Here is a 26,258-nt window from a genome sequence, read left to right as displayed (position 1 = left end):
CACCGTTGCTCGTGTTAATTTTGCAGAATTATTAAACTACCCGCTCTCTTGCGATACTGTAATCAACTACGATCAACGTTTCTGTCTAGTGCGCGATTTTTGCGGATCGGATATTAAAACATACCCGGTAGAACGTTCCAGCTTCGTAATACACTTTTCTGCGTTTTTCACAATTTCCTATTAGCCTGTCGGTGAAAAACAGTCGGTGAAAAAAGAAAAGTAAGACATCTGTTTCGTAGGATTTGGAAGCCAACGAAACTCTATTTCGGGAAACAAAGTTATGAAATGTAATATTAATATTTCGTACATGGTAAATAATACATGGTATTTACCTATAGTAAGCCGTTAATAACCTGCAGTTGATGCGACGCTAAACTCCAATTTTAGAAAGAAGTTTTTACAATTCCGACTTTTTATCTAAATCTTTCAAGAAAGGAAGAAGTAGTAGAAAACCCTTTCTTACTGGATGGTAATAACACGGCTATCGTACTTCTGTTACGAATAAAAGTTTCACAGCGTCGACAGATAAAACCTCGAAGTTTACGATCTCAATCGGAACGTTTCCGGATAATTAAGTAGGAGGGAAAAAGGCGGTGTGATTGCAAAAGCCGTACGAGAACTATACACGCGTTAAAAGCGTGCAAGATAAACGCATTATCATCCGCCAACATACGAGGCTCGCACGAAATAAGGTTTCGCTTTGTTGATCGAATTCGTTGTAAACCAGTCGACACGGTTGAACTTCCTTCGGGATTTTAGTCGCGACAAAGTGACGGATAAATTGGATTTCCTTCGTCTTACTCTAAAATGCCATTAACTGCGTTCCGTTATCTCGTTGCTGACTCGAGGGAGAACTTACAAAAAAAAAAAAAGAAGAAGAAAAGAGGAAATAAGAAATAGCAAGAAAAAAAGGAAGAAGAAGAAAGGAACATCTATACGGTATCTCGATACGCGACGAGGTTCATTAAATTTTAATAAATCCACGGCCGCGGATTATCGAGTTTCGACGTCATTAAATGGTACGCTTTGTTAGACCGTAAGTAACGGACCCTCTTCTCGATCGGCTCATCATGCAGCGGAATTACAAAACGGAATGTATAAGATGGTCTAAAGAAATCCAGAGGTATCCGGTTTCGAATGGTGTACGAGGCGTCTTAAAGCTACGCGATGCAAACTCAGCTAGCAACTGGACGAGAGGGTGGAACACACGAAAGGTTAGCATCAAAGCGGTGAGACTCACTTTCAGCGCGGGGATGTGGTACACGGTTAGTCCTCAGTGGGACCAGCTCTTTGCGCCGAAATCGGGTAGTCCTTAAGAAGACGTAGTTCGGTCTAGTTCCAGAGTACACAATTACACGGTAGCGGAGGATTAAGTCGAGACGAGGAAGCCGAGACGTTGAAATCGGCGAGAATTTAACCCTCAAAGGAGGGCTGCAATCGGGGATACATGATACCCCCGTATTCGGGACTTACGATCCACACTGGTCTTTAATGGAAAATCCTGGCGAGTCCGCAAATGGCACGGCGTAACCACTCAACAATCACGATTTTTACTGGAGTCACTCGATCACGATCAGATGTTGCCTCTTCTCGTGACGTAATTTATCCAAAGCGGACAACGAGAATGAGACAAAAAAGAAAGAAGGAAACGACAACGGTTCCTTTCTCTCAGTCAAAAACACCAAGAAAAAACTTTTCCTTTCTTCCAAACGATCACTGATTCACAGCTGCACACTCACGATACACAGAAGAAGCAAACTATCACTGAGAGGATTTTACGATGGATTTCTCGCACTTACTGACGGATATACGTCGACGAACAAGTCTCGACCTTAGTGTTCCGTGATTCGCGTTAAATCTGGCAAAGAAGAAGAGCTTCTCTTCTCTGACGACAAAAGTGTGTCACGCGAGGAAGAAACCACCACTACGGCGATCGAACGATTCCACCACCGTAGTCGTCGTTGGGGTATCAGAGGTCTCGTGTAAATGTTCTCTCTTTATCTCTCTTTCTCTTTCACCACTCGTTCGTCCCTCGGTTCGTTGTTCGTTGTTCAGCGTCGCGAGAAGAGCTTATCTCTCGCGCGACGACGTCCTCGGGTCAAGCACACACACACGATAGGGTCGCGAGAAACGGAGGAAGAACCGAACGAGCCACGGATGAGATATGTAAATCCGAATGTATCGTGATGTGTCACTGTGGTCACACACCGATTCGCCCACAACGAACGCGACTAAGCGCGTACCTGTGTGCGTGTTTACGCGTACTCGCGAATCAAGTAACGGGGCCAGAGACGCGGCAACGCGACGCGTTCGTACTTTGCTATTTTATGATCCGTCCCTCCTCGTCGATGACGAACGAACGCAGGTGTTTCTTTTAATCAGGCGAGCACACGTCGTTACTCAACGACGCACGTCGAAAAATTCTACCCAGAATCGAATACGCACCAGCCCTAGGAGAGACCCTTAGGCCGGATCCGCGGAGTTTCCTTTCACCTCGATTTTCGGTCCCTTGCCACCCCCGCGCGAGTTGCACAGGCGCGAACCGCTTTCAGAATTTCCGAGGCTCGGATACCGCGCACGTCGACGGAGAGGGGAGCGCCCTCTCGCCGTTGTAGGAGAGACCGTTCGAAGAGGGAGAAAAGGGACGTTGGATATATCCTCCGTGTAGAAGAAGAGTGGAGGGACTATAGGGGTTGTTTGATAGTAGGGGTGAAACGTTGGAGAAGGTAGAAAGTTCTCTTGGTTGCCTCTACTCTGTCGTGGAATAGGGGAAAGAAAGAGAGTGTGTGAGAGAGAGAAAGAGAATTTCCACTCTTCCCGCTTCGTGGAAATTCACATGACCAAGGGATGGAACACAGACGTGCGACACCAGGTCAGAGAGGAGAGTCCGTCTTATACACACCAGCAGTACTACGACAGACACTGTCAAAGTCCTGGGGTCTATGTACTTTTACGTATATTCGTATTCCACCAACGGTGGATGTTGTGTTGGTACAAGTTATTCGTGCCGCCGCCACTACTGCCACCACCACCACGACCACCGCCGCCGACGCCGCCACCACTACCACCAGCAACCACCACCACTACTATCGCCGCCGCCGCCGCCGCCGCTGCCACCGCCGCCTCCACCGTTGTCGCTGCTGCGCTGCTGGTGCTGGTGCTGGTGCTGATGGTGGTGCTGCTGGTGCTGGTGCTTGCTGCTGCTGGTGCTGCTGCTGCTCGGCTAAGCGGTTGTGTGGGTGTGGTGGGGTTCAAGGGGGTGGCGCAGGCGTTTTGGTGCACCGACGCATTGATCCCTGGAATTCGTAGGGACGGTGACTAGGGCCAAGCATGTGTCCACTTTCGATGTGAGAAAGAGAGGAGAAGAGGGGGCCACTCGGTGAACAGAATGAGAAGTACACGACGACGAACCTACGGGAGTAGGGAGAAAAAGGGTGGCTGTACCAAGGGAGGGGGAGAGAGAATGGAACAATGAGGTTGGAGGAGAGGAGCAACCGTTTTACTCGTAGCCGGTGTCCACACCTGCAGACCGTTGGTTGTGATGCGTTTGAGGATGATGGAATGTCGGTTACGATTGAAAATCTTTTCGAGCCGGAATCTGGATCATGGTAGGGGAAACGGCCAGAAGTTTCGGCCTCGGTGTTTGACGTCCTAACTAGGAGAAAGCGAGATGATGGATAATGATGATGGATGAAACGAGATACCAGGCGGACCAAGGAATAGCGTGCAACGGTTTAAAGAATCCGCGTTTCGAGGGTAGTTTTAATCGCGTATAAAACCTCGAGCGTTCATTTTCCGATGGAAATCAGGGCTTCGCTTCGTGAAAATGTTAGTACCTTAGTTATTTCGTACGCGTCTCCAGGCAAAAGGAAAAGAAGGGAAGAAAAATCAGGAAAGCGTATGTAATTCAAGTATTATGAGATTTCGTGCCGGACTTCCAAGTTCAAATTTGTTCTTATTAAACCAGCTAGCGTAACGTTTTAATCGGTGCTCGTGAATGCGTTTGTCATGCACCGGAAGTTTTTCAAGTTAATTGCAAGTGAAACGAATTCGTCTGACCGTCGTGTTCCTTATTCAAAAGTAGAGAAAGGGAGAGGGGGATGAGAAGGCGATGAATGGCCAAGCTATAAAATTAAACAGGAGTCAGAAAAGCCTCGGGTTCTTTGACGGAGCGAATCTATCGATTTCGTATAATATAATGTCCGATTCCGAAGTCTCGACGGTATCCTTTTCACTCGGCTGACCTCCGCAAAAATCGTTCGTTAATTAAGACAGCCGTTCCCGATGAAGGAGAGAAGAGAAGTGAAGAGAAGAGAAGAGAAGTGAAGAAAATAGCAGCGTAACAAACCACGCCATCGGTGCTTCCCTTTCTCGACTTGGCCAAGCCTGATCTGGTGGTTTCGCCAATCCGGTAAAAAGGTCTTTCCTCCGATACCTTCACGCTCGTTTCTCATCGATTTTACGATTCGTTCGATCGTCAACGCGCATCCAGCCTTCGTATCATACCACGAGAAGCGCCGACACGGCCAATGCTTTCTATAAAATATTCAAGTCCAAGCAGCGTACAGATATGTACCAATACTGAATAAATAATAAGGACGAGGAAGATCCACGATCAGTTCATAATTCCGTTCCATTTCAAAGCTCTGATCCATTCGTCGATCTCTCTAACGAGAGCTTCGTACTCGAGAAGCGTAAGTTCCGTACGTAGGTTGTATAGGATGGAAATTTCAAAACTGAAAAGAGCAGATGAAGGGACAGGGTTAAGTATCACTACATCGTTGAACGGAACCAACGATGGAAAGATAAGGATGCCGGGTAAATGATTAGAACCATCGGAGGAGAATTATGTACCTCCTCTCTCTCTCTTAAAACGGTTTCTTCGTTACGTATACCGAAACTGTATCGATAATTCGTTCAACCGACTGACACAATTATTTCTTGCAATTTTCTTTGAGGTTCTCGTACACCGAACAATTGTTTTCTGACGTTGACGGTGTTCCTGGTGTCGTTATCAGTCGCTTTTCTCCGAAATCAGAGCCGCCAACGATCGATCGATTTAATACCGTTGTTGGATAACAGTTATTAACGTGTACAGTAATTAGAATTACAGACACAGTATCACCGGTGATGAATTAGCGAGACATCTCGAAAATCAGCAATTTTGAAATATCTATAAATAAGCGAGCTATTTACGAGGATGGCAGTTAATTATTTATACTATATAAAATTATTGTATTTAAATCGTAGTAGCATTTTTTCTTGTTTAATAGTAAACAATATCCTATTTCAGAGAATTTCAAAACAAAGACTGTTAGTAAAATTGGAGAGGCAACAAAAACTTTTCATTACTAAATGACCGAGTAGTTAATAAGTTTCTACTTCGAACTGTCTATTTCAAATCGATTTTCTAACAAAGTTACGTTCCTTCGTCGCGTCACGCTTCTAGCAAATTTATACGGATTTGGAGAATGTTATTATTACAATTGACATTTGATCCTCAAAGAGCAAGTCGTACCTTAATTTAATTTCTACAAATATGTAGAACAATTGTAGCAAATGTATTATAACTGTCTTAATCGAAGTACGGAAAAGTCATCCTGCTTTGTAATTTCTTTTTCACAGATACGCTAATACGGTTACAATGTGTAAGTATAATTTTGCAATGGAACCTTACGATTTTCTTTCGCATAAATTGATTTCCCGTGTTATTCTACGCGCGAAAGATGTAACATAAGATACTTACTTTTTACATCTCATTCAATTCGTTTCACTGCCACATCGTAAACAGTTTCGTATTCTTCTCTTAACCTTTCGTCGTTCTACGTTCCAATTTACTTCTAGCAAGTAAAATCGATTATTATGTATCAAAACTTGATCAAGGTGGAATGTTTCCATTAGCTTCGAAGATGCCTAAATCTAGTGGCATTACGAAGGACCTTTAAACCTATTAAATAAGAAGTATTAGGTTGTCCGAAATGATTCTTTCGTTTTAGAAGGAAATAATAGACGCACAATGTTTTTTGTTTTATATTAGTTCATTGAATTACACACGAATATAATAGTAGAATATAATAGAACGAAATGGATCACACCTAATTCAATAAAATAATATAAAACAGAAATTGTTCTTCATCTATTATCACCTTATGAAACGAAAGAAACTTTTCGGACAACCTAATAGATACGATAAAACGTTTAACGAGGCTAGAAACACAAAGGTTTATTCTTTTTCATTATGTTATTTAATTCCTCGGAAGCGAGTATTTTCTGCGAAATATACGAAAAATTTGTTCGCCGTGGACGAACTTATTTCACAGTTGCGAATAACTCGATTACGTACATTGCCACCGACCATAGACACAAGATACGTACCTCTATGTTTATCAGCTTAAAAGATTTTACTTCGTCTAGCAGATGGAAAGATGGTCATCCATGGCTGTCGCGGTTTCGACAACTAATTGTAAGTAGCAATTAAAGGAACATCGAAAGACGAGATTGAAATGGAAAGGCGACATGCCCGCGACGGTGTTTCAATTTACCTCGACACGCGACGATCCTTTTGTTCGCATTATAATGGAATACATTGATCGAACGAATAACGCGTACACGTGCTCGCGACCTCCTTGAAAATTGAAATACACGCGAAAATTGGGGAATTTATTTCCTGGCAAATGAAATGCTATTTTTTGTATGTATTTTGGCGAGACGGAATAACGATTAAAAAAAAATAACCAAAAATAAAGAGCACAAAGAGGAGAAGAGAACGGGAACGGAGGACGCCACTTTTATGTCCGAGGCCGAAATCAATTTTTGCATAGTCGAATTCGATGTTCCGTACGCGTGTTCATCAGTCCATTCCACATCAACGAATGGTGGAAAAATCGCGGAACCTCGAGTTCGTCGAGGCGCGAAATCTAACGAACAAGCAAGTCGCGATTCCAGAAAACTTAAATATCTTTTAAATTTCTTCACATTCGAACTATTTAAACCTCTTGTAACAGAGAAGGAGAGGGAAAGAGAGGAAGAGAAAAGCGTAGGGTGAAGGAAATTGGATGAACCGGGTGATATAGCTGTCTTCTTACCGGGGGTTCGTTAGCACGGGCCAGATACGCGAACATCCCCCGAGCGTGGTACACGCAGCCGAGAGATTTAAAGATAGATTCGAAAGTAGAATCAGGTCAGGGTACAATCCGCCACCACTGGCGGAATGTGTCAGTAAATCGGCGAAAACGCGTCTGCATTAACGAACCGACGCCGTCACTGGTCCGTGTTCGCTTTTGATTGCAAATGATTTCCAAACGTACGGTCAACCTGAACCGCGAACCAGCTAAACCACAGAATGTCCGAGTTATGGAAGAAAAAATGGGAAAGAGAAACGATAATTAGCTGTCGTTTCAACTTCGTTTCGGTGTTTTTTCTGCGATGGTTATGTTATCGAAATATTTATGTAATAATTGCATGGGGGATAATTGTAGGCGAAAAATTAGAGTAAATTCGGAGAATAAAAACGTAAAATAATAAAAACGACGTTTAAACTTTTTGACTTTTCAGATAATAACGCATCCTAGTAGTCGGAAGTTAGGTTTACGACGTATGCGTTGATTTATTATCAAATGAGGAGTAACCGCTTTTATAAAAGAACTTCCGTCGTGATATCCACATAGTTACGTGATTTAATTGGACATAATCATTCTGCGATGTAATTACAGATACAATCGTAGCAATTCCGTAACACGATGAATATTTTGTTGAAAAAAATTGAAATGCATCGAAGAAGAATTAAAAACGTTAGAGGGATTTCTGTAAAACTATTAACTAACTTAAACAAAACTCTTCAACTCTAAAATGATAATTTTCAAAGAAAAAACGTTATTATTCAATGAATCATTGTTGGTTACTTAACATGCGAACATCGATGCAACTACTCTGCGACAATATCCGTTGGATCGAGAGATGGTGAGACTGCGTTCGACTGATCGGGATTACCCTCTTTTGAATTACCCTAATAGTTCCGTAACATGCTGCATAAACAGCCACATCGTCTGCCTATTCCAACCCCAAAGGAACGAATCTTCCTTACTCCCATTCAGAGTTCCTATTCTTATCCATGGATCTCGCTCATTCCAGTAAAATCTAACGATCGAGACGCGTCTCGTCGTAAACACGCTCTAGGAAAGGGAGATGCTGTCTCGCGGAAAGGCACGTCGAACGCAGATAGAGCGAAACGATCGATCGATCGCTCTCAGACTTTTCGCATACATTAACATCGAGTGGTTGAACGCACGTAGTAGGAAGGAAACGAAGAGAAAGAAAGAGAAAAAGAAAAAAAAGAAGAGGAGCAAAGAGGTAGAAAACAGGAAGAAGAAGAAGAGGCTACTGATAAAAAATAAGCGAGTCTGACCCCACTGTTTACAGATGCATTTTCGATTTTGTCTCGCGCGAGGTGCGCGAGCATCGAGCCGCATGCAGTCCACTCCACGCTCTAGCTGTAATTCAGTAATGGTCTTACAGTGAAGTTCATAATAACTGACGCAAATGAGAGGGTCTCGTAATTAATTCGCGCATACTTATGAATAGAATAAGAGAGGCAACGCGCGAGACAGGGAGAGTGAATGGTTAGAGAACGGGACAGAGAGAAAGAGAGAGAAAGAGAGAGTGAGAGAGTGCGGCAGAGTGAAGACGGGAGGAGAGACACGTAACCCTATGCTGAGCTTGCGTAACCTAGTATCTGCAAATCCCATGTTGGAAGCCTCCCACAAAGCAGTGAATCAACGCTGTTAATTTGTTAAGTGTAAAGTGAATCAAATCAGTTTCAGAACAGTACTTATGTATGCCAGACGTGACCGTAAGCACTGGAATTTCCGGCTGGCCGCAAGGATCGGCCGCAAATTATTTCGCGATTTCAACCGTTTTGGGAACGATACGTGAATTCGCGTGTATTGGCTCGGCGAAGAGCGAGCATTTTTATGTAAGGAAGCGCAAGATGCTACTTCAGGACTAAAGCAGGATATTTGAATATATTACCGTAGTTAGGAGGATGAATATTCGCTAAATACAAAGATACAAGTTCTTTACAAATAACTGATAAAATCTTTGAAACAGATGCTATCTAAGTAACAAATTTCACTTTTACGCTGCTTATTTGAAGACGATGGAGAAGTAACGTTTCGAATCTTTGACAGTGCTGAAATAAACAGTTTCGAGTGACTGTTATCTCATATGTACGGTAGCGGAAAAAAGATTAAGACGAACTGGAAAAAATAAATAATTGATTTACTTTCCATAAAAAATATGAATACAGTGTTTTACTTTTGGTATTGACTAATTAGACATTTGTTTATACACTTACAAAAAAAATTTCATTTTCATATCTTTTGATAAGCGGTTTATCAAATTGGTATTCCACGATTATAGAACACCGGATTCCCGTTTCAACGTCGAAGTTCGCGTAGATCGAGTAGCTTTAATGGTTACATAGACGACGAGCAAGGTAATAATTGCAAGAGCAATTACGTTAATGAATTTAAAAGGGGCGTTGTTCGAATTAAAATTGAATTCTTCTCATAAATACGATATAGAGAAATTTCCAAAACGATGAATATTAATTGGCCAAATATTGCAATATATAATTCATCTCTGTATCCACGAAATCAACACTGATTTCTCACTAACTCGATACGTACACCGATATAGTTAAATGTACTCTGGCTTTCGTTTTAATAGTTTTAGCAAGTTATCCTGCTTTGCTTCCTATCGTTTGGGTTTTAGCTTTGCGAGATATTACGCGTTATTTTCGAATTTTTCCGATAAAAATAGTCGATACCATTTTCACCGTTTAGTCGATCCCGTCTTTATGATATATAGAATAAATGGTGCATCGCGATACGATCGAAAGGGATGATTAATCGCGCGCGAAAGACTCGAAAAGGCTGAATTAAGTTCTACTTTCTGTTCCTCTCGGATGAAAGATATTCGCCAGACTTTCGGGATGAAACTCGGAGAGAAGAATTTAATTGTAATATATATACTTCGCAATATCCCATGTTTCCATGAAGAATTAACGACGTTAACATAATTACGAGTCCGTTATCACTCAACGTTACACGATTTCTTTCATAATGATGTAGCTTTTCATTATCTTCTCCTTTACGCTGCGTTTCCCGCGTTTTGCCCACGGTATTTTAAAAACAACAGTTCTTTAAAAAGTAATAAACAAGCGGAACGTCATACCGACTAAAAACCAAAATCCTACAAAAGAGAGAATAACAAAATGTTGTTCTATCCAAACAAAGGCTACTACACGCGCGTATCTAGCGCCCGAAGCGGTTGCACGTTCAGAATATTCGCAAACTCGTCGCGATCGCGATATAAATAAACGTGTGTAATATCGTGTTTGCGCGTAAAATGTCGTCTTATCAATTTCGCAATGGCCGTTTCTGCACTTTGACCACTGACCGTCGAGCTGACTGTTCCCGATGATACGAAACATGCAACGTAAGAAAAAAAAACCGTACACTACACAACGACAGAGACTAATACGCAGACAGGGTACATCGATCACCATTCGTATCTCGAAATTTGATACAGCTACGCGATAAAACGTGACGAGAAAACGGTCTATTTCAGGTCCTTCGGCGAATGTTCCAGTCGGTTTCGTCGGCGCTGCCATTTTGTCACATTTAGAAATTATCGGATAGATCGAAATTGAATCGCTCGATATGGTAAGAGATCACGAGGTTTCCAACGGATTTGTATTAGGTTGGGTGACGTGGGACGATCAATGTTTGTGGTCCATCGTTGAATTCTCGGATGGGTTTCACGGACTTCGCCATTTTCCTACATTGAAAATCAATCCGCAAAAAAGGGCAAATATTTGCTTCGCGTTAAATCGATGAGAACAAAAGACGGTATATATGTATAAACGAAACGACGCGAAGGAAATGTCTTGGATAAAAGAATAAAAATAGACTCGTCAAGTAAATAAAAATAGAGAAACATTAAAAAATTATCGGGTAGAAACTGAATCATTCGATACGATGATGGATCTCGGGCAACTTACGAAAGTGGTATATGAAAAATTCATCGGTTGACTGGAGCATTAACGTTGAGCAACATTGTTTCTGCGAAACTTTGTCGATATCGCCGGGCGACACCCCCAAAGTGAAGTACTATAATTGAACAGTGGATGATTTTTAGGTGAAAGCACGACTGCTGCATAGCATTAAATAAACAAAGTTTCGTTTGATCCACTTTCGGACCAACACTTCGTCTCCGTAGTATATCGCACCGAAAAACAAAAGAAATAGCGTGTATCTATTTTCGCGTATTTTCGTAATGCAGAAAGTATCGAAATTATGATTGCTTAAATTCCATTCACATAACATCGTTATAAATGATGATGTACGAATGAAATTCCGCGACAACATGTGCATGTAGCCGCGTAGAAAGTATCCAAGTTACGAATACTCAATTTAGGCTATTCTAAATGGTAATTTTCAAATAAAATTCTGTAATAACTTGCATGTAATCTTGCAAGGAGCATTGAAATTACGTCTATTAAAATTCACAGCATAATAGATGATCGCTTTGAAATGAAATTCTGTAATAACTTGTGTGTGATCTTGCACACTTGCTCTTGAAGTATCGAAGATTCTTAAATGAGCCACAAGATTCGTTAAGGAAAGATGAAATTTAATGCCGGTTACTTATGCATACGATGCGTCGAGACTGTCGAGACTGTATTATTCGCGCGTTATTACGTGCACAGGATGCATGCGAGCCGGAAATGTCTCGTAAGGGAAACGCGATCGCGCGATCCGCGGGAACTTAATGACGGTTAATATGTAATTCTCGTGCATTGAAACCCGATATAATATTTCGAATTCCCCACCCATGATGTTAATAAAATAGAATCCGCAGCCTGCTACGTGTGGCTGTCGATGGGGTCAGAGGGGATGCATTAACGTATTCAGTATTGGAACGCGCAGAATGGATAGTGCAACGCACGCGATATACAATTTCAATAAATTCGACACGCAGGATGCTGTCATGATAGACGAATGCCGTGTTCGAACGAGAATAGCAACGATGTGGCAAAATAACGAGATGATTTTATTGCACTAGTATTCGAACCAGTTTCGCTTTATTATTCACTAAATTTCGTAATTAAAAAAAGCCCTAATTTCAGTAACGCGTGTCATTAATTTAGTTGCCAATAGTATAATAGATACTTAAGAATATTTTCGTTGATTTTTATATATAAATACGTACTGCATTAGATAAATGGTAATTTCAACGCAATTAACAATGTATAAGAAATACATACCTTTTATACATTTGTATTTGTTATGATGGAATATAACCACTGATTAAACACCTCCGCCCGTAATATAATTATGTTTTGATCGTTATTTAACAAATTGTACAATTTTGATGGTACTGTTAAATAATAATCGATTTTGTTAAAATTCCGATAATATGTATATTCGTTTGATTTATTAAATGAATATATAATCTGCAACACTCAGTTAATAATTCTGTTCTAACTATCAATTGATGTTATTATAGATATTTACTGAATTTGTCATCTTTGAACAATTTCTAATTTATATACATACTTTACTAATATTTTCTATATTATCGATCGTTAGTAATATATATCCACAGACAAGGTCACGACACAGACGAGGAACTCGTCAATGGTCATGAGACGTTCATAATTCTACGCGATGTTATCTACAAACGGTAAATTACATCCTTTTATAGAATGAAAGATGAAATTAGAAATTATTTAAAGGATATATGTATTCGCGAATGTCAGAATAATGGACTCAAATGTATTTTCTAGTAAGAGACTACGTCGCGTTTTGTAAATATTCGAGAAATCGTTTGCCAGAAATCGAAGAAAAGAAGTAAATAAACATGCCTGAGGATAGTCTGACAACAACGTATAAAGACAATGTTTAGCCTTGACTCGAGACGCATCTAAACATGTCTCGCGGTTTCAAAACAATAAAGATTGTGCATAAAGGTGCAGACAGACAATGTTACTACAAAGAATACGTGTTTGAAATGCACTAAAATATACAAGTTTAAATATAAGAATATATTAAAAATTTACTTTGTTTAATTAAAATTGTAGTTTACAATACACGTAGATTGAAACAGGAAAATGATTTGATGTATCCGAAAATAAAATCGTATCTACATATCTTCATTCTAGCAGTCTTAATAAATTAAAGGATTTATTTATAATTTACTTGTATATATCTTAATTGTACATATGTACTGACTGTAATCGCGTATAACCACAAATAAAACATTTCAAACACATATATCACATATAATTCACTAAATGATAATATAAATGCATACGTACCAGTGCATCTGCCTTTTTAGCCGTAAAGGACATATTATCAAATTTTCACAGCGTAGTCATCAAAATGGTTTCAGCATTCAGTCAACTTGAATACGAGAAAACCAAAGAGTTAAGATTAATATATATGTAAAATAAGAAGCAATGATATTAAAATGAAACAATAACTAAGTTTAAATTTCGTCTCAAAAGCTTATAAATTACTACATGTAGATTAAGTGTAAATGTCAAATAAATTACCAAAAATAAACGAAAAAAACAAAGTTCGACAAATTATTTAGTATCGTTATGGCAATATCTAAGAAAGTATTAGATAAGAACATATTAATTGAACAAACCTAATAGTAGCCTGCAAAAGGTAACAGAATGGTAATGGAAATAGAACAGAGCAACAAGAAATCACGCACGTCAAACGAAGTAACACATCCTGCCGCCACGATTTCCGATACCTGAATGACATTATTTCGCGCCAAGCATCGTCCTGCCGGTTTCCTATTGGCTGACACAGGACGTTTTCTCTTCTACTCAAAACGGCGCGCAAAATTGAAATATTGTATATGCGCAATTCAAAATTCAATTAACGAGCTATGACAGTTTCGGACCAGATAATCATAAAACGTAACTTATAATTATGATTCATAAGAAATTTTTAAAGTTCTGCTTTTCTTACAAGCGTAGTAGAACATATATAGTAATATGGAATTACAAGGTATTATTATCGGTGAAATAGAAGAATTTTATATTTCTGATACTTGTGATACTTGTGCCTGTGTGTTTATTATCATACAAATTGAACAAATTCATTGGAATGATAATTCTGAGTTCTAATTCGAACAATTACTACAGACGAAATGTTTGTGTCATTACAATAATCAGCTATAATAATTCGATAATATCGCACGTGACACGAAAATGATAAAATTGTCACAGATCTCAGGTCTTCTGCAAAATATACGGCAAATAAAAATATTGAAATAAGGTCTAGTTTGTACCTCGTTTGTAATCATATAACCAAAATCTCGCATAAGTGTATGTCTGGTATGTAATTTATAAATAATCAATTACCTAACTTACATGAAGAACCACATATTTGTTTTGCAGTTGATATACATTATATATATTAATATATATCATAGTATATATTATTTTTACTCTCTGTACAATTTACAATACTGTTAAAGTGAATACTTACAATAGGTATGTGAAAGCGACAGGGTCCGCTGCTTTTTCAGGAACTATTACATATGGTAATATATAATTCGTTTTACTTGCCACCAGCCTTACCTACGCAAGAATTACCGAGTATTCGTAAGAACATCGAAGTTAAGCTACACTGGGCATAGTTAGCCCATTATGTTGACCGTGTGCTGTTGGCATAAAAAGGGAGAAAGAGAAGAGGAAATGAGATATAAAAAGAGAATTTGAAAAGAGAAAAATGATAAAAGAATAGGAACAAGATACCGGAAGAATGTTTTTGTTGGGCAACAAAGGGAACAATTAGCCCCCTGAAAACGCCACCTCTTGGGAGAAATGGATAAATTCTATGGTTAATCAGTTGATCATATCGATCTACTGTCAGTGGTTTAATTTTCTGTCACTAGGTGGCGTATCGATATTTTCGGTCTACAATTTTGTGTGAAAATCGTTTTGAGTTTATTGAGAAGAGCGTGTAAAATAAGAGTAATTTATAATCGTTTAGTAATTAAGTGCAAAAAAGGTAGTTATGGCAGACGCTGCAGCGAGGCAGTTGCAGTACGAATATAAAGCCGTTAGTATATTTATTAATTACCTGTCTAATTTTGATTAGATATGTTTTCATTCTTTGATTACATTACGAAGAGGTTAAGTTCTAAGTGTAATCAAAAATTAAACACATTTTTATCAATTAATAAATGTCTGTATGCTTGTTTCAGAATTCTAATCTCGTATTACAAGCTGATGTGCGATTAATAGAAAGACGTAGTAGAGATGAAGCTACTGGTGAGGTTATGTCCCTTGTTGGGAAACTGGATGGAACGCGAATGGGTGATAGAGCACAACGTACTAAACCAGGAAAGGCAGAGGAACGAAAAGTCAAGTAAATAATATGAATTATTTAACATATTAATTATCATAATGAACTATTCTCTATATTAGATATTTATATTTAATAGGCGTCAGAAACGAGATGAAGCACAATATGATTTTGCACGGATGAAAGGTGCAACATTGCTTTCAGAAGGTGTAGATGAGATGGTTGGAATTGTTTATCGTCCTAAGACTCAAGATACACGTCAAACCTACGAAGTATTACTGAGTTTTATTCAAGAAGCCTTAGGAGATCAACCAAGAGATATTCTTTGTGGTGCTGCTGATGAAGTATTAGCAGTTTTAAAAAATGATCGGCTTAAGGAAAAAGAAAAGAAGAAAGAAACGGAATTATTATTGGGTCCATTAGCTGAAGAAAGATTTGCATTATTAGTGAACCTTGGAAAAAAGATAACAGATTTTGGTAGTGATGAGAAAACTACTACAAATGAAGAAAATATTGATGAAACATATGGAATTAATGTGCAATTTGAAGAAAGCAGTGAAGAAGATGATGAAGATGTTTATGGAGAAGTTAGAGAAAATGATGATGAAGGTGATGAAGGTGAAGAAGCTAATGATGATAGGGCTATTCATGCAGAAAACGTAAATATATTCAGCAAGACTGACTTCCATGAACCTAAAAAAATATTTGTTAATAAATAATTGTATTGTTTTTTAGTTGGGTGGTGCAGAAGAAATGAAGAAAGAGAAGCCATTACATCCTTTGGATATAGATGCATATTGGTTGCAAAGGAGATTAAGTAGGATATATGATGATGCTATGGTCTCACAAGCAAGAGCTGCAGAAGTATTAGCAGTTTTAAAAGATGCTGGAGATGATCGTGACTGTGAAAATCAATTAGTACTTTTGCTGGGTTATGATTGTTTCGACTTCATTAAGCAACTCAAGAAATATAGGCATACAAGTAAGAAGAAAAATTCATAGAGAAATATAATGATTCGTTAATACATATAATGCAATTAAATATTTTTGTTCATTGCAGTTGCTTATTGCACTATGTTGGCATCCTCACAGTCCGAATCAGAACGTCAAAAAATTCGAAATAAGATGAATGATGATCCTGTATTAGCAAAAATTTTGCGACAATTAGATACAGGTAAAGGTGATGATGATGCCGATGAAACGATGGAAGCTAGGGCACAACGTAAACGGAGAGAAGAAAACGAAGATACTGGAGGTCCTGGAGGGCAAGTTCAGGGTACAAGAAATCTAATAGATCTAGAAGACTTGATATTTGCACAAGGTAGTCATTTTATGGCAAATAAACGTTGTCAATTACCTGATGGAAGTTTCAGAAAGCAGCGTAAAGGGTACGATATTTATATTTGTTTGAAGCCTATTTAAAATTTTGTATTTTTAATCATTTACTTTTTTTATATCATCTATCTTTTATCTTTTCTAGATATGAAGAAGTTCATGTTCCTGCTTTAAAACCAAAACCATTTGCAGAAAACGAGAAACTTTACCCAATTGATCAATTGCCCAAATACGTGCAACCAGCTTTTGAAGGATTTAAGACATTAAACCGAATTCAGAGTCGTTTGTATCAAGCTGCATTAGAAAGCGACGAGAATTTACTACTGTGTGCACCAACAGGTGCTGGTAAAACTAATGTTGCTCTTTTATGTATGATGCGTGAAATTGGAAAACATATAAATGCAGATAGTACGATTAATGCGGATGAATTCAAAATAATTTATGTTGCACCAATGCGTTCTTTGGTACAAGAAATGGTTGGAACTTTTGGTAAAAGGTTATCCACGTATAATTTAACCGTTTCGGAATTAACCGGTGATCATCAATTAACAAGGGAACAGATAGCTGCAACTCAAGTTATTGTCTGCACTCCCGAAAAATGGGACATTATAACGCGAAAAGGAGGAGAGAAAACCTTTACTTCATTGGTTAGATTAATTATTATTGATGAAATTCATTTGCTACATGATGAGAGAGGTCCTGTTTTGGAGGCATTAGTGGCTAGAACAATCAGGAATATTGAAACAACGCAGGAAGATGTAAGACTAATTGGTCTCTCTGCAACATTACCAAATTATCAGGACGTTGCGGCCTTTTTACGTATAAAACCAGAATCAGGATTATTTTATTTTGACAATAGTTTTAGACCTGTTGCATTAGAACAGCAATATATAGGTGTAACAGAAAAGAAAGCATTGAAACGTTTTCAAGTGATGAATGAAATTGTATATGAGAAAACAATGGAACATGCTGGCAGGAATCAAGTTCTAGTTTTTGTTCATTCACGAAAAGAAACTGGGAAAACAGCACGTGCTATTAGAGATATGTGTTTGGAAAAAGACACATTAGGACAATTTCTTAGAGAAGGATCTGCATCAATGGAAGTTTTAAGAACAGAAGCTGAACAAGTTAAAAATCAAGAACTCAAAGATTTATTACCTTATGGTTTTGCTATTCATCATGCTGGTATGACAAGAGTAGACAGAACATTAGTTGAAGATCTTTTTGCTGATAGACATATACAAGTACTAGTATCCACAGCAACTTTAGCTTGGGGTGTTAACTTACCAGCACATACAGTTATCATAAAAGGAACTCAAGTCTATAATCCAGAGAAAGGTAGATGGGTTGAATTAGGTGCTCTAGACGTGTTGCAAATGTTGGGTAGAGCTGGTCGTCCACAGTATGATACAAAAGGTGAAGGTATTCTTATTACAAATCATAGTGAACTTCAATATTATTTGTCTCTACTAAATCAGCAGTTACCTATTGAATCACAATTAATTAGTAAAATGTCAGATATGTTAAATGCAGAAATAGTATTAGGTACTATACAGAATATTAGAGATGCAGTTACTTGGTTAGGATACACATATTTATACATTAGAATGCTTCGTTGTCCAAGTTTATATAGTATAAGTCAGGATAAACTAAAAGAAGATCCACTACTTGAATTACACAGAGCAGATCTTATTCACTCTGCCGCAGTAGCATTAGATCGCAGTGGTTTGATTAAATATGATCGAAAATCTGGAAATTTCCAAGCTACTGAACTAGGTCGAATAGCGTCACATTATTATTGTACTCATGATACGATGTCTATATACAATCAATTACTAAAACGTACTCTAAGTGAAATTGAATTGTTTAGAGTGTTTTCATTATCTAGTGAATTTAAACATATAAACGTTAGAGAAGAAGAGAAGTTAGAATTACAGAAATTGATGGAGAGAGTACCAATACCAGTAAAAGAAAGTATAGAAGAAGCAAGTGCGAAAGTCAATGTACTTTTACAAGCATACATCTCTCAATTGAAACTTGAAGGATTTGCTCTTATGTCTGATATGGTATTTGTTACTCAATCCGCATCGCGATTAATGAGAGCTATCTTTGAAATTGTCTTATTTCGTGGCTGGGCACAACTAGGGGATAAATGTCTATCCTTATGTAAAATGATAGATCGTAGAATGTGGCAATCGATGTCACCTCTTAGGCAATTCAGAAAAATGCCAGAGGAAATTGTAAAAAAGATTGAAAAAAAGAATTTTCCCTGGGAAAGATTGTATGATTTAGGACCGAATGAAATCGGTGAATTGATTCGAGTACCAAAGCTAGGTAAAACTATTCATAAATATATTCATCAATTTCCAAAACTGGAACTATCGACGCACATTCAACCGATTACCCGTTCTACTTTAAGAGTAGAACTAACTATTACACCAGACTTTCAATGGGATGAAAAAATACATGGAGCATCTGAAGCATTTTGGATTTTAGTTGAAGACGTAGATTCTGAAGTGATACTTCACCATGAATATTTTTTACTCAAGGCCAAATATGCAACAGACGAACATTTGATCAAATTTTTTGTTCCCGTATTTGAGCCTTTACCACCACAATACTTTTTACGTGTGGTATCAGATAGATGGATTGGGGCGGAAACTCAACTGCCTGTCAGTTTTCGACATTTAATTTTGCCAGAAAAGAATTTACCACCAACTGAATTACTTGATTTACAACCGCTTCCAATTACTGCGTTACGTAATTCAAAGTTCGAAAACATTTATGCAGATAAATTTCCACAATTTAATCCAATTCAAACACAAGTTTTTAATGCTATTTATAATTCAGATGATAATGTCTTTGTTGGAGCACCTACGGGTTCAGGTAAAACAACCATTGCAGAATTTGCTGTATTACGTTTACTTACACAAAATCCAGAAGGAAGAGCTGTATACATGGTTAGTAAAGAAGCTTTAGCAGAGTTAGTTTATGTGGATTGGTCATCAAAGTTTAATCAACAATTAGGTAGGAAAGTAGTTCTTCTGACTGGTGAAACAGGAACAGATTTAAAATTGCTTGCAAAAGGGCAGATCATAATTACAACTGCAGATAAATGGGATGTATTATCACGAAGATGGAAACAAAGAAAAAATGTACAAAACATTCAACTTTTCATTGTTGATGAACTTCAATTAATTGGTGGAGAAGAAGGGCCTGTATTAGAGGTTGCATGTTCAAGAGCACGATATATTTCTTCACAGCTAGATAAACCAACCAGAATTATAGCATTGTCAGCTTCACTTGCTGATGCTAAAGATGCTGCTCAATGGTTAGGTGCACCTGCTGCTGCAACATTCAATTTCCATCCATCTGTTAGGCCTGTACCTCTAGAGTTGCATGTACAAGGAATAAATATTACTCACAATGCATCTAGATTAGCTGCTATGGCAAAACCAGTGTATAATGCAATACTTAGACACGCATCTCATAAACCAGTCATTGTTTTTGTACCTACTCGTCGTCAAGCCAGATTAACAGCTATAGATTTATTAACGTTCACTGCAGCTGAAGGACAACCTTCTCGATTCTTCCACGCAGAAGAAGCTGATATCAAACCGTTCTTAGATAGAATGACAGATAAAACATTGAAAGAAACACTCTCACAAGGTGTAGCTTATCTTCACGAAGGGCTATCTGTGGATGATCGACATCTGGTTGAACAACTTTTCGATAGCGGTGCTATTCAAATAGCAGTTGCTACAAGAGACCTTTGTTGGGGTTTATCTATTAGTTCTCATCTTGTTGTTGTTATGGATACCCAATGCTACAATGGAAAGACACATGCATACGAAGATTATCCAATTACAGATGTTTTACAAATGGTAGCACGTGCAAATCGTCCATTAGAAGATGACGATGCCAAATGTGTCCTTCTTTGCCAGAGTTCAAAGAAAGACTTCTTTAAGAAATTCTTAAACGAACCTTTGCCTGTAGAAAGTCATTTAGATCATAGGTTACACGATCATTTCAATGCAGAAATTGTGACTAAAACAATTGAAAATAAACAAGACGCAGTTGATTATCTTACATGGACTTTCTTATATAGACGACTTACGCAGAATCCAAATTATTATGGATTACAAGGTGTAACACATAGGCATTTATCAGATCATTTATCTGAATTGGTTGAAAGTACTTTGAGTGACCTAGAACAAGCAAAATGTGTCGCTGTAGAAGATGAAATGGACACCTTGCCTTTGAATCTTGGCATGATTGCAGCTTATTATTATATTAATTATGCGACAATTGAGTTGTTTAGTCTTTCTTTAAATAATAAAACCAAAATCAGAGGTTTGCTGGAAATTATCTCAGCTGCTGCTGAATATGAAAATGTTCCAGTTAGGCAACGTGAAGAAAATTTGTTAAGGAGTTTGGCAACAAGGCTTCCACATGCACCTCAAGCTACAAGGATGGCTGACCCTCATGTGAAAGCACAACTTCTATTGCAAGCACATTTATCCAGAATATTACTTGGTCCAGAACTACAAAAAGATACAGAATTAGTATTAAGCAAAGCTATAAGATTAATACAAGCTTGTGTTGATGTTCTTAGTTCATCTGGTTGGCTAGCTCCTGCTGTGGCTGCTATGGAACTAGCACAGATGGTTACACAAGCCATGTGGTCTAAGGATTCGTATCTCAAACAATTACCACATTTTACACCTGAAACTATCAAACGTTGTACAGATAAAGGAGTAGAAACCGTATTTGATGTAATGGAATTGGAAGATGATGATAGAAATCGTCTTTTACAATTATCTGAGACTCAAATGGCAGATGTTGCTAAATTTTGTAATCGTTATCCAAACATAGAAATGTCCTATGAAGTTCAGGATAAAGATAAATTACGCAGTGGTGGTACAGTAAATGTAATTGTACAGCTTGAAAGAGAAGATGAAGTGACAGGTCCAGTTGTAGCACCCTTCTTCCCACAAAAACGCGAAGAAGGGTGGTGGGTTGTTATCGGCGATCCGAAGACTAATTCTTTGTTATCGATTAAGAGATTGACACTACAACAAAAGGCGAAGGTCAAACTCGATTTTGTGGCACCTGCTCCTGGTCAACATTCTTACACTTTGTATTTCATGAGTGATGCTTATTTAGGTTGTGACCAGGAATACAAATTTACTATCAGTGTAGAAGAGTATGAATCGGATGTTAGTTCAGGGTCAGAATCAGATTAAGAAAAGAGAGATTAAAAAGAAGTTTATTAAATATTACATGTATTATAATTAATAACTGGTTTTTTATAATTATAATCTCAATGAAGTACTAGTTTTTCAGTGAATTAAAATTATCATATTTGAGGATAATAGTAACATGTATATCATAAAATGATATACATGTCGATATGTCTGGATTGATTATTTTTTAAATTGCACTTCTATATTTGATTACAAATTTTCATGTGTTTCCGTTGTTTATATACAAGATGTTCTACTTAAATCGATCACATTCAGATTGATATTAGAGATATTTTTCAATGTGAAATATAATTTAATCCATGTGAAATTAAGTGGGAAGGGATAAGTCATCATTTTATTCACCTTTTTCATCTGTTTTACCCTTCACTAATTTCACGAAGACTACAAGATATTTTTTTTTTTAATCCCTGACAGAAAGTGCTTTATTTGGCGTCGAGTAATCCATTGTGATTCACGTTACAATAACAAAGGAGTAAAATTTTAGCTTTTTGAGCATTATTAATATAAGTAGATCTTGGATGTTTATGTGAATTTATATTTCGATAGATACCACGAAAGATAAGATTATACCATTAAATGTTATAACGATACCATACTTTTAATAATTTATATATAATTTCATTCTGTACATTTTTGAACCTTTACATTTTCTATAAATGCATAAAGATCCGCAGTCCAGTTATAAGAGTAAATATGGCGTGGATGATTAATGTTTGAGGATCAAAAAAAAGTAGTAAGAATGTGGTATGCGTCTAGAATTTGACTGTATTTTCATATTTTTGTAATCAATAACGCATTTACATTGACTTTCTATTAAAATAAATTATAATACAAAATATTGAAACTGAAAAGTACTACGTCTAGTACAACATTGTGCCGTAAACGATTATTACGAGAAAATTGTTCATGCGCTTGAAAATACACAGTGATTGAACCATGAAAGAATTCATCAGAAGTCGCGTGAGAGTTGTCAGAGAGTGTAGGTCCGTTAGATTTACTGAAATAATTGTAAGAAATACTGCAAATATATCTTTAGTCATCTTCTTAAGTCTAGCATAATTTCCCTTGTTCTAATCCACTGATCCTATATGTAAAATCAATTACTTTATATAGTTTGAAACAAACAAATAGCATAAATAATTATTACAAGTCGCTTAAGAAACAATTCGAAATATATCTATATCAGACAATTGAGCGGTTTTATTTACTCTGAAAATGTACATGGAAATAATAAACATATGTACACGTATATTTGATTTTGTATGATAAGAACAGAGAGTCGCGTGGGTAATAGTATTTCAACTAGTTGACCGTCTAATTGATTGATTGTCCAGACGCCAGTTGCTTTATTCTCGCAATATCCGCTTTCGGAAGTATCTCTTTGCAAGCGTTTAACATATAGCGTCTTTAAAAGTATACTCAAATAGAAAAAGGCTTCTAAAGATTTTACACGTCAATTACCCCTTGTCCTTAAATATTTTTATTGTTTGTCAAAAGCAATTATAAAACATTTATTCAAACATTGCTCATTGATTTCAGAGTTATTGATATTTTTGAAGCATTTACTATAAATTCTTTCTAAGAGAATGTAACGTTATGTTCAAATATCTGTATATAGCTTGAGTAATTCAAATGAGCCGAGAACTAACATTCTTCGTTAAAGTCATATGTTCTTCTTTTCAAAATTGCACAGAAAGAAATTGAACATGTTCAAATGTTCTTCAATTGTTAATAAAATAGAGAAACATGAGAAAATGTAAAACGGGGTATAAATAGGGATATGCTCTAAGGTAGAGGTATAGTATAATAAAAATTTGATGTAGAAAATGTATATGGGAAACTTTAATAATTTTTAAGTTAAGGTATAATTTCTGTATTAATTTATTATATTGCATGATTGTTTCTTAATGTTATGTTATGTGAAAAGCGGAGGATCTTTACTCCCCCTTAGGAAGAAATCAAGGAAAGGGACTCTCTCTTTGTCAGTACTCTCGCCTTGTTAGTCAGCGAGATGACGCGTAAAGGAGCACTTCCTGTGTTATCGTTGTCGTACTTGTTTATATTCTGTGTTGCAATATTCGAAAGAAACGCTTTTGCATCTATCGAAATTAACGAAGATACGGAGATCATAGAGAAGAAACGCATCGAAGGATGTATCGAGTGTGGCGATTATAGGTAATTATTAGGATTAGAATACGTTTATTTGGATGAATTATGTTTTGTGTCCTAATTTATATTTACTTTACGAATATAGTTTGCTGATTTATTAATGGAAGGTAAAAATGTCAAAGTGATATAACATACATGGAGAGACAAGCTATAGCTATGATGCGAGGACATTGAACTTGATAGTTTAGCATTGATATAATAAATTGCAACTTATAAACTATTATTGTATTACGTTTAGATTAAATACGAAGATAATCACCATCGATTTTTTACTGAATTACAAAATATATTAATATATTATTTGGATAAAACGAATAGGACATAAAATCATTAAAAATAAAAAATGTAAAGTTTCGACATTTCCTCAACAGTTACTACTTTTCGAAAAATATGTTCTTGTGACATAAGTCGATTGTAAATTAAAATAGCAATTTCATTTATTCAATCTTATAAATGTAAATTTTGAAAAGATTTGTTTATATATAGGTGTCCGGGCGATTTTGGAAAATGTTTATTAGGTTCTGTTCTCGACCCATGTAAATGTTGTGCAACTGGTATATGTGCTCGATTGGATGGCGAACCTTGTTGGAATTCTAGTATACCTGGATTGCCTTCGAAACGTCGTAACGATGGTCTATGTGCAAGAAATTATGAGTGCAAGTTAAGGTCGGACCTCCGGAAAGAGGTATATTTAAATGAAATATTATCTAACTGATTTCTAATAAAATATCGTATCTCACTTTTCGTTTTAAAGCAGAGCAGTTTTTCTTGTATCATCGTTACAGAAGAAAGACTTTCTGCCTTGTTCGTTAAGCAGATACAGAAATGGCGGATGTCGATTTTATTCATAAGTAGGGCGTGGAAAGCAATGATACGTACTACTGAATTCGTAGAGAAACATTATCAAATTGTGTCTCTACTGACTGTAAAAGCTATAAATGTATTTTACCACTTAGAATGTTGCAATTTCATAAAAAAAAACTTAATACTTTTTTACGCAGAATGACAAGAAGGTTTTAATGCACGTAATTTTCTAAAATATATGTACATACATTACGGACAATTGTAAAATGAGTATAATTGCGAAAATTTAATTTTTTTTTACCTATTCATATTTATTCACACCTCTTCTCTAACATATATTTTCTAAATCAAAAAATAAGTGCGGAATATTTCAGTTACGGAATCATTCTGTAGAAAAGAGTTAGAGAATATATTTGTATCTTTAGAACACTCATTTAAATTAATGTGATTTTTAATTATATATAGGACGAACCAGAAGCCACTTGCGTTTGTATGGAACAAACTCCAGCGTGTGGTAACGATAATAAAACGTACACAACACCTTGTGCGCTGCATGAAGAGGCAATGAGACGGAAACGTTCATCTTCCTTGACGTTACAGCATCTTGGTCCGTGTCAAAGCCGTCCCTGGATTTTATCTCCTTTAGAAGATGTTTTATCAGTGTTTGGCCAACGATTAGCGCTAAATTGTGAAGCGAAAGGCTTCCCTGTTCCCGATATTTTTTGGGAATTTCATGCAGCAGATGGGAGGAAAGTCCTGAAACTGCCAGGTACGCTTTTAATAACATAGTTATAATTTATAAATACATTATTTAGTCCGATAATTATAATTTATAGATACATTGTTTAGTTCGATTAAATGTATCTAGTAATACAAGTGATAATTTACAATTTCTATGTGGATAGGTGAAGCCCAAGGAGCGACAGTTCATAGCAGCGTCGGTCCGGAACCTCTTATGCGAACATCATGGATGCAATTACCTCGTGTCACCAAAGAGTATGTTGGAATGTATCACTGCATTGCCAAAAATTCGTGGGGTGAAGCTAGTAGTGCATCTTTTGTTTCTATGTCGGAACACTAAATGTGTTATTTTTTTTATACGTATGTCAGAATTTGTAAAAGTTAAATAAATTACACGAATGCTTGTTAAAAACAAAGTATTTTGTGAACATTAATTTAGTTATCTATATATGAAGAATTACTGTGATTCATAGAACTGTTTGACCATTTACTATAGAAAATTGTTATCGATACAGTCATACCTCATTATAGTGCTAATGAAATTTCAAAA

At 37.0% G+C, this 26,258-nt stretch overlaps 3 protein-coding genes across 6 annotated transcripts in view; 2 read left to right on the top strand and 1 right to left on the bottom strand.

Annotated features, from left to right (window-relative positions):
• LOC122568796 (hemicentin-1) overlaps positions 1 to 13,827 on the bottom strand; it is a 112,645-nt gene extending 98,818 nt beyond the window's left edge. The window contains exons 1-2 of one of the 4 annotated variants that reach the window (XM_043729015.1): positions 13,717 to 13,827; positions 13,382 to 13,466 (exon numbers count right to left, since the gene is read on the bottom strand). In XM_043729015.1, coding sequence (XP_043584950.1) covers positions 13,382 to 13,389 — 8 coding nt within the window. In that variant the 5' untranslated portion in view covers positions 13,390 to 13,466; positions 13,717 to 13,827. Of the gene's footprint in view, positions 1 to 1,240; positions 2,440 to 13,381; positions 13,467 to 13,716 lie in introns of those variants that run through there. The other 3 variants (XM_043729159.1, XM_043729248.1, XM_043729338.1) reach the window with 3 other exon arrangements.
• A 1,171-nt stretch (positions 13,828 to 14,998) lies between these two features.
• Positions 14,999 to 23,037, top strand: LOC122577703 (putative U5 small nuclear ribonucleoprotein 200 kDa helicase). Its single transcript, XM_043749187.1, has 6 exons — positions 14,999 to 15,146; positions 15,292 to 15,455; positions 15,532 to 16,051; positions 16,128 to 16,374; positions 16,453 to 16,780; positions 16,873 to 23,037. Exons 1-6 carry the CDS (start codon positions 15,102 to 15,104, stop codon positions 21,971 to 21,973), a joined length of 6,405 nt encoding a protein of 2,134 aa, XP_043605122.1. The 5' UTR covers positions 14,999 to 15,101; the 3' UTR covers positions 21,974 to 23,037.
• Positions 23,038 to 23,981: 944 nt separating this feature from the next.
• Positions 23,982 to 26,124, top strand: LOC122571835 (insulin-like growth factor-binding protein-related protein 1). Its single transcript, XM_043736058.1, has 4 exons — positions 23,982 to 24,169; positions 24,650 to 24,848; positions 25,433 to 25,736; positions 25,873 to 26,124. Exons 1-4 carry the CDS (start codon positions 24,006 to 24,008, stop codon positions 26,046 to 26,048), a joined length of 843 nt encoding a protein of 280 aa, XP_043591993.1. The 5' UTR covers positions 23,982 to 24,005; the 3' UTR covers positions 26,049 to 26,124.
• The last annotated feature ends 134 nt before the right edge of the window (positions 26,125 to 26,258 follow it).

The sequence above is a fragment of the Bombus pyrosoma genome, linkage group LG1, assembly GCF_014825855.1.
Source record: "Bombus pyrosoma isolate SC7728 linkage group LG1, ASM1482585v1, whole genome shotgun sequence".
Lineage (NCBI taxonomy): Eukaryota > Metazoa > Arthropoda > Insecta > Hymenoptera > Apidae > Bombus > Bombus pyrosoma.
This window is presented reverse-complemented; position numbering and strand designations above follow the sequence as displayed.